Below are 13,123 nucleotides of genomic sequence, written 5' to 3'. Positions count from 1 at the left end.
CCTTTCCCAGCACCATGGGTTTTAAACACACAGAGAAGTGCTGCTTGGTTGCAATTTACTTGTTACTGTTAACTGCTGTCAGTCTAGTTGATTTCAATGGATGGCGATCCCATGTGTGAAGAGTAGAGCTGTACTCCATAGAGTTTTCAAGACACTGACCTTTCCAAAGCAGATTGCCAAGCTTGGCCTCTGAGGTGCCTCTGAGTGGGGTCAAACCACCAACCTTTCAGCTAGTAGTTGAGCACTTGTTTGCACCACCCAGGGACTCTTGCAGTTTACTAATAAGCTATTTTCCCTCTAAACCTATAATTAGGTCTGAAATTAGATTCAGAATCAAGAAGGAGGCACTAAAAGTTCACATCTGTATGGACAGTTTAAGATGAAGCAAGACTGCAGATCGAATTTGTCTCCTTGGTGTTATTAGTTTAGACTACACAGATCACAGGATTCTAAAATAAGGAAGGCTGCAGCAGCTAGAGGAAAATTATTTGACCAAGCTCCCATGATAGTCAGTGGCAGAGCTGGTTTCAATGCCTGGGGTCTCTCTGCCCTTGCTGTTGCCTGTATCCCGACCTCTCACTCCCTACCTGACTCACAGCACTCCCAGGTCACTGAACAAAACAGTTTTCATCAGCTGGCTTATTTATAAGGTTAAAGGGTTGAGGAAAACCAAGGTCATTTGAAGCCAAACAGAAAAGCTTCACAAATGCTTCAATGTGGCAACATCCAAAGAGCATCTAGATAGGAAATGGAGAGTCCTGAGGGCTTTTCCTTAGAAGGACAATCTTTGTGACTTCCTCTTTCTAAAACTCATCTCTGCATAACCAAATAGTGGTACCTATCAATTTCTTGAAAAGAAACATCTGTGGCTTTTGTTTTAATGGAAGGAAAGGTATTCTCTTTGAGTCAGAGAAGTGATTCAAATTACCTGGAAATACTTGTTAAAAAAATCACAAAGAACTGAGATGCTAGAATTCAAATTAATGATGTATTCAGGGGCCTCTTAAATTTTACAGTATTGAAATTCCTTTGACTTTTAACCCAAAGGATGGATACTGTGAGTGGAAGCTATCCCTCTGCTCTATTTCAGTGAAACCAGACTAGATGCTTACTTTAATTCTCTTATTTATATAACTGATTCTCAATTTTTTGCATTGAAATCTTAACATAAGATAATCCACAAGTAATTTCCACTTGGCAGGGGGTATGTGAATGTTTTTCTTTGCACTAAATTTACCTGCCAATTTACGTTTTCTTTGCAGTAAAGCTGACCTTGGTTCTGTTCTTTGGGGGACTAGTTTTGTTCTCAGTTGGCTGTCAGGGAGTTGCCCTAGAGCATGTTGAGTACCTGGAGAAGCCAGGCCAGAAGAAAGACTAATTTGCCAACTCCCTGTAGGCAGGGACCATGACTTTGCTTCCCACATAGTACCCTCCGTGCATCAATAACTTTTTTTTTTTGATTGAATGAAATAAAATCAGTTGCCTCTATATTTTTGCTAATTCAGAGAGAATCTTCGCTTATCAAAGTGAGAGCTGATGTGAATATAACCAGAAAGTGGTTTAACAGAAAAGATTTTTGTAATCATGTTCAGAAGTAAACAGTACTTTTATCAGGACTTACCACAGCAGCCTACAGGGAATTGCACAATTTGAGACATAATTGTGACTGAGTGTGTGATGCTGATAATATTTAAGACACCGTTTATTATTTTTGCAGGACCCCAACTCTACCTAACATAGTTATAAACAGGATTTTTTTTCTGACATATCCCTTAATGAATTCACATTCTAAATACATGAATAAAGATGTCTAAATGTATATATGAAGGCACTTGTATAATGGTTAAAGGAGTTCTGATGGTATAGTGGTTAAGGCATTTGGCTATTTATCGGGGGGTCTGTGGTTCAAACCCACCAGCCATTCTGTGGAAGAAAGATGAGGCAGTCTGCTTCTGTAAAGATTTACAGACTTGAAAACCAAATGGGGGTTGCTATGAGTCAGAATCGACTCAATGGCAGTGAGTTTGGTTTGATTTTGGTTTGTATAATGGTTAGGAGCATGGAATGGTCTGTTGCAGAGACACAGAAATCTGGTTGAATCCCATATTCCAGAAATCAGATGGGAAATAAAGAATATATTTGATTTGATGGCATTAATTACTTCTAGTTACTCTTTATGTCAGAAAGTGACTGCAAGGACCTCTGTGGTGCAGTGGTTAAAGCATTCAGTTGCTAATCAAAAGGTCAGTTGTTTGGACCCACCAGCCCCTCTGTGGTAGAAAGATGAGGCAGTCTGCTTCCATAAAGATTTGCAATCTTGGGAGCCCTATGGGGTAGTTCTACTCTGTCCTATAGGATCCCTATGAGTCAGAATTGACTTGATAGCTGTGGGTTTGGTTTATTTTTTAATAAGTGACTGCAGTAAAAACAGGGTTTAACAGAATACGCAGTTACTATCCAGAGAACTGAATGTTAATCCAAGGACCACCACTGAGTGTCTATGGGATTTGGGAAAATAAAAGGCCTAACTCTTTTATGCGGGAGCTCTGGTAGCATAGTGCCTAAGGCACTTGACTGCTAACCAGAAGGCTGGCAGTTCAAACCCACCAGCCACTCCTCAGAAGGAAGGTTGGGCAATCTACTTCTCTAGTGATACCACCTCGGAAAACCAAGGAGGGTTGCTATGAGTCAGGTCTGACTTGACGGCACATAACAACAACTCTTTTAGGCAGTGTGCTTCATTAATTTGTGACCTATGGCTAATGCCTTTTTGTAAAATAATAGATATCAGTACCTTTCAAAATTCAGTTGTTTTTTTTTTTTTTTTCCCCAGTATTGTGGTCTTAGGTTCTTAATAAAGTCATTCAATTTCCTCTGGAGATTAGGGAACATCAGGAGGAATGGTAGTTTTCAAAGTATTGCTGCTGTTTTTAATTGAGTTGTAACTCAGAGACAATGGGATCAGATCATTGTGATCCATGAGGTTTTCTAACTTAGTACTGAAATTCTAATTTTTACCCAAAGAGTTTATACTGTAGGTCAAACATACTCCCCTGTCCTGCCTTTGGTGAAACCAACCTAGATGCTTACTTTATTTCACTTACTTACATAACTCAATTTTTTTTGCATTAATATCTCAACTGCAGATAATACATAAATAATATCCAGCTGACAGTGATTATGCGAAAGGTTTTTTTTTTTTTCCCCAGAAGTAGATCACCAGCCCTTTCTTCCTAATCTTAGTTTAGAAGCTTCATTGAAACCTGTTTAGCATTTTAGCAACACTCAACCTTCTACTGACAGATAGGTGGTGACTATGTACAGGTGCAGTGGCCAGGAATGAAACCAGAGTCTCCAGCATGAAAGGTGCGAATTCTACCACGGAAAGGAGCCGTCCTCAATTAGAGATGCAGCCCACCACCTTAGCAAGGCCCCGCAATGGAGACAAGAGAAACAAAACCCTACAGTGAAGTGATGTCCAGGCAGGAAGATGATACTCAGAAGATGCTTGAGATGACCAAGAAGCACTTAGAATATGCTAAGTGGCCATGCTAACTGTGTGACTTCAAACAACCGAAACGTATTCTCTTACAATCTGGACACTAAGAGTCTGAATTCAGGGTGTCATCAGGGCCGTGCTCTCTCTGAAGGCTCTAGAAAAAGATCCTTGCTTTGTCTCCTCCAGCTTCTGGTAGTCCCAAGCTTTCTTTCAGAAGTAGATCCTTGGCTTGTGGCAGCAGGATGCGATCTCTGCTTTTGTCTTTACATGGTCATCTTCCTTCTGTGTCTCTTCTCTTGTAAGGATATGAATCATAAAGAGACTAAGGCCCACCTTATGACCTCATCTTAATTTAACTAATTACATTTGCAATGATCGTGTTTCTAAAGAAGATCACATTTACAGGGGTTAGGGTTTGAACACATATCATTTTGGTGGACACAACCTAATCCATGACTTCCTCTCAGTTTTGGGGATGGTGACAAGTGGAATGGCACACTTGCATAAGGGCTAAGAGTATGGACAGGTCAGCCAGTCCTGGGCTTAAACCCTCATGCTTATGAACTCTGTGTCCTCATTGGATTTATTCTGCCCTTCCGTGTTCTAGTTTCTCCATCTGTAAAATGAGAATAATGGTGCCCACCTTGAAGCAGTACTATGAGAATTAAATTAATAATGTATGTTTACATGCTTTGCATAGTGTATGGTACCTGCAAGCACCCAAATAGGTATGACTATAAAAACCTACATAGAAAATATTAGTTACTTCCAGTCACTAATTTACATTTTTTTATACTTTGTTACAAGTTTCAAGCTTTCAGCAGAGAAAATGCACTCCTTTTCTAAAATCAATCTTGCTATAGGTATGTGTACATGAGCTGACAATGGCTCGCTGAAAAGGCACTGGCCTGTGAGGGATCTTCAGGATCATACATCTCAACTCATGCATTTTTATAAATAAGGAAACTGAGGCCCAGAAATTTTACTTCCACAGCAAGTTAGGACAAGAATCCAGGCTTTCAGATGAGGGAAGGATGAATGTATGAGAGAAAAGCATACCTATATTGGATATGGGAGCTCTGGTGTGTAGTGCCTAAGGCACTTGACTGCTAATCAGAAGAATGGTGGTTCAAACCCACTAACCACTCCTTGGAAGGAAGGTTGGGCAATCTGCTTCTGTAGAGATACTACTGCCTCAGAAACCCAAGAAGGGGTTGCTATGAGTCAGATTCGACTCTATAGTAGTGAGGTTTTTTTTGGTTTTATCTTGGATATATGACTGGGTATATAGTAGTGCCGGGAGCTCTGGTAGCATAGTGGCTAAGGCACTTGACTGCTAACCAGAAGGCTGGCGGTTCAAACCCACCAGCCACTCCTCGGAAGGAAGGTTGGGCAATCCTACTTCCGTAGTGATACTGCCTCGGAAACCCAAGGAGGGGTCGCTATGAGTCAGGGCTGACTCGACGGCACATAACAACAACAACATAGTAGTGCCACCACCTGTTGATCAGTTTGTCATACTTTGCTGGCTTGCATGTTGTTGTGATGCTGGAAAATATGCCACAGGTATTTTAAACAAGGTCTCCCATGGTGGACAGGGGTCAGTGAGGCATCTAGACTAACACAGACTAGAGAGAAAGGCCTGGCAATCTACTTCTGAAAATTAGCCAATGAAAGCCTTATAAATCACAGAAGAATATTATCAGATATAATGTTGGAAGATTAGCCCCCTAGGTTGGAAGGCACTATACAATAGCCACAACAATAGATCCATGCAGACCAACCATCATGAAGATGACATAAGACCAGGCAGCATTTTGTTCTGTTGTACATAAGATCACCGTAAGTCAGAGATGACTCAAGGGCAACTAAAAACAACATATAATGATGATGTAAGCCAAGAATGAGCAAAAGGGTCAGGGGTATCGAGAATGGGAAGAATCAAGGTTACTTTAAAGGTTCAAGTTTTGGGGCTTGGAAGGGTGAGGACTGAAAAGGGGAAGTTTATGAGAGAAGTAGTTTTGACATGATACAGACTATGGGTTTGGTTGGAATGTTGTCATCTTTGAGAAACATCCTAGTGGGCTTCACCTATGAGCTGTTTAAAATCTAGACCTGGATCAGTGGGGTCAGAGCAGTCCTGGGAATGCAGATCTGGAACAGATTGTCATGGAATTGAAAGATGAAGCTGCATAAACATACTTTTCAAAGTTCAAAGGATAAACTCAGAAAATACCAAAGGGACAAGGCTGTGCTGACAGGATCAGTTAAAAATAAAATGGGGAGAGGAAGTGGCATTGAAGAAGAGAACTATTTAAGAGAAAGTGCTAAAGGATTGGTTTCAAGGTGGGCATGATTGTCAAGAGTCAGACATTCAGCAAAGAGGCTAGGAGATAAAAAGTTGGAAAAATAAACCAATAGTCCTTTGAATTTGGCCAAAAAGCACTGATCATTGAAAGAGCAGTTTCAGAGATGGGGAAATGAAGCAGCCCAAATCCCTTATTCAAGAAATTAGAATGGGAAATAAAGTAAGAAGGCATTTGATGATAGCTGAGAGAGATGGCAGAGCAGTGTAATGGGTTATTCACGATAATGGACTCTATGAATATTTGAAAGCATAAAGGAAGAGATGAAGAAGGAGAGATTAAAGCTTTTGGGAGGTAGAAGATACACCTGGAGTAAGAGTCCTCAGGAGGCAAAAAAAAGTAAGAGATCAAGGCTCATTGGAGTCACTAGCATTAAATCCTAAAGACATTCCTCCCTCCTGATATCGTGAATACTTTTGCCTTTAAGTATTTTGGAGTTTCTGGAAGTCATAGGATATTTACAAGGACTGGAAGATTCCACTTACATGTACTTCTTATTTTATAGAAGAAACAAGTAATAGCACACACAGGATTGGGGCCTTTTTCTCCTGGCACAGCTGTTGTTTGAACAGCACCACATACTTAGCACAGCTGTCATGAAACCGTTACTTGTGTGGTTATTTGCTTGGTCCTATTCTTCCCTGGTGGACTCTAAACTGCATGAGGGGAGGATCCACTGTGCTTACAACCCATGTATCCCAGCAACTCATACACATAGCAGAAGCTCAATACATGTGTTAAACATATGACTAAATGAATGAAGAATGAGTGGCCTTTCCTAGAGAGAGAGGAAAAAAAAAAGTATGTTAGGGAGGTAACTCTGGCTGTATATAACTCTCAGGAGAGAAGTCAGGCAATTTAGCAAGGACATTACTTCCTTAAACACCACTTGGTAAATGACTTTGGATCTTTCTTAAATGCAGTCCCAGGACATTAATGCCCACACAAACCATACACCTAAAGCTATCACTGAAACCCACAAAAGAATCTGCCCCTTGAGTGCAGACTAGAAGTGAATTTCACTAGAGAAAAAGGTGACATGCAACATATTGACACTTTCTGTACTGACTTCATGGCAAATTTCTTCTATTTTCTGTGAAATGCTAATAATGGGAAGTGGTATTTTTAAGATTTTAAACACTAATAGGCACATCTGGGGCCTTAACTGTTCACCATATTATCCTATTCTCTACTTTTTCTAAAGGTTCAATTGATACATTTTCAACTTTGTAAAATATTTTGATTGTAACTTAGGCTACTACTAAGTTGGCTTACATTGTTGTGGATTTTCCATCTAAAAACTATTTACCATAAGCTGGTAAGCACCAGGATCCATGTAGTACAGTCCACAAGGTGTGCTCTATGGATATTTGCTGACTGAATAAATAATGCTGTAGGTTAAGAGCAACTTCATGCCATCACTTCATTTCACCCTCATATCAACTTTTTGACGTGGATGTTAACCACATTTTACAGGTGAGAAATCTAAAACTCAAGAAGGTTGAACTATTTGCCCAGTGTCACTCAGCACTTGGGACTTAAATCCAAGCCTTCTGATTCCCTGTTCATCATTATTTCTCTTCTCTGATGCTACTCTAGTTCTGATTTCTTTCTCTTTTTCCTCTTCAGGAAATGATGAGCAGAAGCTCTCAACAGAATGGCTTATTGTGCTTATCATGGCAGCCATGTGCTTCATCTTGTTAATTCTCACACTCATCTGCAGAATGTAGGTGTTCTTTACAGTTGGGTGCTTCTAGTGGGGTGTGCAAGGGACTCTGGTGGTATAGTGGGTAAGGGATTTGGCTGCTAACTAAGGGGTCTGGCTGCTAACTAGAAGATTAACAGTTCAAACTCATCAGCTGCTCTGCAGGAGGAAGATGAGGCAATCTACTTCTGTAAAGATTTACTGCCTTGGAAATCCAATGGGGGTTGCTATGGGTCAGAATAGACATGCTGGCAATGGGTTTGGTTTTTCAGTGGGGCATATGTGCCCCATTTGACTGCTAAGGCATTTGACTTGTATCACCACGGAAGTAGATTGCCCAACCTTCCTTCTGAGGAGTGGCTGGTGGGTTTGAACCACCAGCCTTCTGGTTAGCAGTGAAATGCCTTAGGCATTATGCCACCAGAGTGATACTACCTTGGAAAACCAAGGAGAGGTCACCATGAGTCAGATCTGACTAGATGGTAGTACGTTGCGTTTGTTGTTTATGTATTGAATTATTACAGTGTGGCTACGCATTCAAAAGTCTCTGGGTGGCGCAAGCAGTATACAACTGGCTACTAACGTAGAGGTTGGCGATTTGAACCCACCTAATGGAATCACAGAAGAAAGGCTGGAGATGTTCTTCTATAAAGATTATAGCCAAGAAAACACTCTGGAGCAGTGTAACTCTGTAACATATGATGTTGCTCTGAGTCAGAATCAACTCGACAGCAGTGGGCTTGGCTTGGTTTTGGCCATGCGTCCACTAGATGCATGGACTTTAATGTATTTTTCTGTCTTCCTAGACAGATTTTTTAAGGTGAGTGTAGACCAAATCACAAGTGAGAAAACCAGGAGTGAGCACATTACAGTCGTGAGCCAGTATACACTCCTCCTCCAATTTGTCCACAGCTTAGTATTTTTTGAGAGGTTTTTACTTTGTGTTCTTTTGATTCCTTCACCACCTTTCATTCAGCTCTGAACTGATTTTGTTAAGCTATCTATGTGAGCCTTTTACACATCTCTGGTAAAACAAGGCAATCCACTGGAGGCTGAGACAATTACAATGCCTTCCCTGTTATTACTCCCAATTACCAGGGGCCAACTCCTACCTTGGTTCTTCAGTTATCCTGCCCCTCAGTGGCTGTTTTTAAATCAAACACAGATCATGCAAGTATCTTGTAGATTTGGTGTACCATCCTCTCAGTGCCTCCAAAAGGCCGCATAAACACTCCCCCACCCATCGTAGCATTCAGGAAGGCAAAGTACCATGTAGAAGGTTGGCCCTTTCATGTTGTTGAAAATGAGTTTTTAATAATTGTGTCAACTGTGATTATATTCAGATGATATCCATGGATTGGAGGTCACTGTTAAAAGAAGGGGAAGAAGAAACTCTGTGAGCCAGCCCAGTGAGGGAAGGGATTACTATGGCAATGCAACTGTAGGTAGTACAATAAGATGCCTCATACCTGACACATATCCATTTTAAGAAAATTGGCATTGAAATGAAGCAATTACCATTTTGTCTTTCTTTAAAGATTAAAAAACCTTGTCAGAGCCTTGCAGTATCCCATGGCCAACTATTGTTACAATGTAGATATTTGGAAATTGGAGTCCCTGGATGGTACAAATGATTAACACACTTGGCAACTAAAGGAAAAGTTGATGGTTTGAGTCCACAAAGAGTAACCTTGGCAGGAAAGGCTGGCAATCTACTTCTGAAAAATCAGCCACTGAAAACCCAATGGAGTACAGTTTCACTCTGACACACATGGGTTGCCATGAGTCAGATTCAACTCAAGAGCAATTGATTATATGGAATATCATACTACCTGAGGCATTTGACTGCTAACCAGAAGGGTGGTGGTTCGAACCCACCAGCTACTCTTCAGAAGGAATATTGGACAATCTGCTTCAGTAGAGATACTGCCTCAGAAACCCAAGGAGGGGTTGCTATGAGTTGAGATCAACTTGATGGCAGTGCGTTTATGGTCTATAACGATTTTGAATTCACAAAGCAGAAGGTCTTAGAATAGGCCACTCTTTTGAATAGCTATTTGAGGACAAGAAGGGATGCTCAAGACTACCTCATTTTTGCCTTTACTCTCCTTTCAGTTGTCACTTATGGACCAAGTTGTTTCCACCAGTTCCAGAACCTAAAAGCAACATTAAAGACCTCTTTGTAAGCACCAACTACGAGGTAATATTGAAGGCTGTCATGATATGGCATATGTCCCAAATTGGGTTCCTAGGGAACAGTCATTAGTCTATTAGTTTTTGCATATAATGCAGGGTTTTTACCCAGGAAACCAGGAATCTTTCATTGCTTCAGATGTTTATTTATACATACACACATATATATATATATAGAGAGAGAGAGAGAGAGAGATAGATACAGATATAGATATAGATAGACAGACAGATAGATATAGATATATATAATTATCTTTACCTACTGGAAATGCCAGACTTTAATTTTAACTTCCTATTAGCCATCTCTTTACTGACTTTATGGAGCCCTAGTGATACAGTAATTCAGAGCTCAACTGCTAACCAAAAGATTGACAGTTCAAACCTACCAGCTGCTCCACAGGAGAAAAATGTGCCAGTCTGTTTCTATAATTACAGCTTTGGAAACCTTATGGGGTCAGTTTTATTCTGTCCTACAAGGGTCACTATGAGCCATAATTGACTTGATGGCAGTTGGTTTGGCTTTTGGTTACTGACCTTGAACAATTCTTTCCACCAATAAGCCCCAACTTCCTTTTTGGTAAAGGGCATAGATGAGACAGTCCAAGGTTCTGCTTATTTTTAACATTTAAAGAATCCATGTTGTTATACACAAGTATCCTTATCAAAAGGGAATTTTCATGGGAAATTTAGTTCCTTAGAATACAGAATCATAGAGAAGGCAAGTAATGATTTTTCCAAATACACTTTTTTTTTTTTTTAAGGTCTAAACTGAATGGTAACCATCTAATTGTGTCAGCATAATTTGCTGAGAACAAGCATCTTTGCCCCAATGGATAGCCGTGGCAACATTGTCACAATCAGTTGTCCATATATGTGTGGGTCTATTTCTGGACTGTTTAGTCTCATTGATCTTTATGCCAATTCTGCACTGTCCTTATAACTGTACCTTTATAATAAACCTTGAAACCAAGTAGTATCAGGCTTCCAAAAATGATTTTTTCTGTTTCAAAGTTGTTTTTTTTTTAAAAAAGCTATTCTACACCCTTTGCATTTCCATATCAATTTTAGAGTCAGCATTATCAATTTCTACAAATGGCTGCTGAGATTTGATTGAGATTTTATTGAATTACAGATTAATTTTGGGGGAAGTGACATCTTAACAATATTGAGTCTTCTGATCTATGAACATGGAATCACTATTTCTTTCAGGCTTCTTTAATTTCTTTCAAAAACGTTTTGTCGTTTTTAGTGTATAGTTCTTGCACATAATATGTCAAATTTATCATGAAACTGATAGATAATTTAGATCAAGAGTCAGAAAACCTTTCCTGGAAAGACCCAGATAGTACATATTTGAAGGCCAAGTGGTTTTTGTTGCAACTACGACATTATTCTGCCATTGTAATGTGAAAGCAGTCAGTAGTAATATATAAATGAACTCACGTGGCTGAGTTCCAATACGACTTTATATACAAAAACAAGTGACAACCAGATTTGTCCCATGGGCTGTAGTTTCCTGACCCCTAGTTTAAATCAAGCCATTTTCTTGACAAGTTCATATTATCTCTGATGAAGTGACTCATGATTGGATGAACAGCTGGGTGACTGGTTGTGGAAATAGGAAGATACAGATTGAAAACCCACCAAGATGTTTAATTTCAATAAGCTGTGACCTTTCTTCAGTGTTTGCAATTTTGGTGTTTGGGATGATCATAGACCATGATGGTTACTAACCTAGTGGAGCAGAGAATTGAGAGTAATAAAATAATTGATCACTTTGCCCTTGGTTCAATCCATGTGTTGATCTGGGAGCACACCATCTGCCCTTGTAAATCCACATTCTTTCTGGAAGGAGAGTGGGTCCAAGTATAAAATTTGGTTTTAGTTTATCTGAATGTGAGCTGTCAATCCCACCTTGTTCTGGCACCCACATTCCTGAGAAACTAGATTTAAGTAGCAGACAAGTCATTTGTCCTGGCCTCATAATGGAACATCTTAATGCTGGTATCTAATTTCCCTACAGAGCCCCAAAAGAGTTCCTTTAATATTCTGAGGTTGGTGAAAGAAACTGGCTTAAGAGCTTATTGTATAAGCTGTGGTTTGTTTTTAATTAAAATCAAGTCATGTGTGCAAAATAATAACTTGGGGTAGACAAGCTGGTTTCAGAAGAAGCAAAGGATTAATGTCAGAGCTTGGCACCGCCTGGCTTCTCAGGACAACTTACTCTTCATATTGCACACTTGTATGTGAAAACAGACTGACGAGAGAGAAAGGGGGCAGATATAGAGAGGAGAGACACAGACGCCACATACACACACAGAGAAAGAGGAGAGAGAGAGAGAGGTGAAGAGACACAAACATGTGTACAGAGGGAGAGAATTGGGAAAATGCAGTTTTGCCTTGTGCTGTCCAGGCCTATGGTTGAAAATTCAAACCTGTGGGATTTGTGACTGAGTGTGGAGCTGTTCACAGCTGGGCTGCGTATACCTATGTTCCAGCATCTATCTCAAAGGCAGAAGCCATTCAACTTACTCTTGGAGCCTCTGCTACCAAAGATAGTAACGCCTCCAATCAGTGCTGTTGGTGGTGGTTGGCAATGCAGACTAGTCCAAACCACTGGGGAAGAGTTTGGTTGGTAGGGAATAGAAACCCACTACTTCTAATTACAATTTGAACCTCTAAGATTGGCATGGGTAGCCAAAGTCCTGCCATCCCAGAATTCTGTTTGTTAAGCAAGATTTTACTTGTTCAGGCCCCTCAAATAGTTTTTTTTTTTTTTAAATATTCAAGATACAGATAACCTGGGGGGAAGGGAGGGACAAGTAAGCTGGCTTTTAGAAGTAAAGAAAGCCTACTTCAAAAAACATTTAATGAACTCTCATTTTATTAGACTAGTTTCCAGCTGTTCTGTTTTTTCTTTTTTTCTTTTGAAATGGTACCCAGAAGAGAGTTTCTTCCAGAATTAAGTAGGCTACAACTATTTAAATACATACATGCAGAGACCATGTGTGTCTTGCTCATCACTGAATACTCAACATGTAGCAAGCGTCTAATGTAGAGAAGGTATTTAAAAATGTGTCGAATGAGCAAATGAGGTAAAGGAATATGGTATTCTAGAGGTAATATTTTTTATTATACATTTTCTAATTCACATCAGCATTATTTGTAATAGCTAAAATTGAATACAATAAATAGTCAACATTAAGGAATACTAAACTAAGGATAGGAGCTCTGGTAGCATAGCGCCTAAGACATTTGACCGCTAACCAGAAGGCTGGTGGTTCAAACCCACCAGCCACTCCTCGGAAGGAAGATTGGGCAATCCTACTTCCGTAGTGATACTGCCTCGGAAACCCAAGG

The 13,123-nt window shown here is 40.0% G+C and overlaps 1 protein-coding gene across 1 annotated transcript in view; it reads left to right on the top strand.

Annotated features, from left to right (window-relative positions):
• IL5RA (interleukin 5 receptor subunit alpha) overlaps positions 1-13,123 on the top strand; it is a 42,988-nt gene that overhangs the window by 29,346 nt on the left and 519 nt on the right. Inside the window, exons 8-9 of the mRNA XM_007949169.1 lie at positions 7,495-7,591; positions 9,686-9,770. Coding sequence (XP_007947360.1) covers positions 7,495-7,591; positions 9,686-9,770 — 182 coding nt within the window. The remainder of the gene's footprint in view (positions 1-7,494; positions 7,592-9,685; positions 9,771-13,123) is intronic.

The sequence above is a fragment of the Orycteropus afer genome, unplaced genomic scaffold, assembly GCF_000298275.1.
Source record: "Orycteropus afer afer isolate SDZICR_OR568_19922 unplaced genomic scaffold, OryAfe1.0 scaffold00241, whole genome shotgun sequence".
Taxonomy (NCBI): domain Eukaryota; kingdom Metazoa; phylum Chordata; class Mammalia; order Tubulidentata; family Orycteropodidae; genus Orycteropus; species Orycteropus afer.
This window is presented reverse-complemented; position numbering and strand designations above follow the sequence as displayed.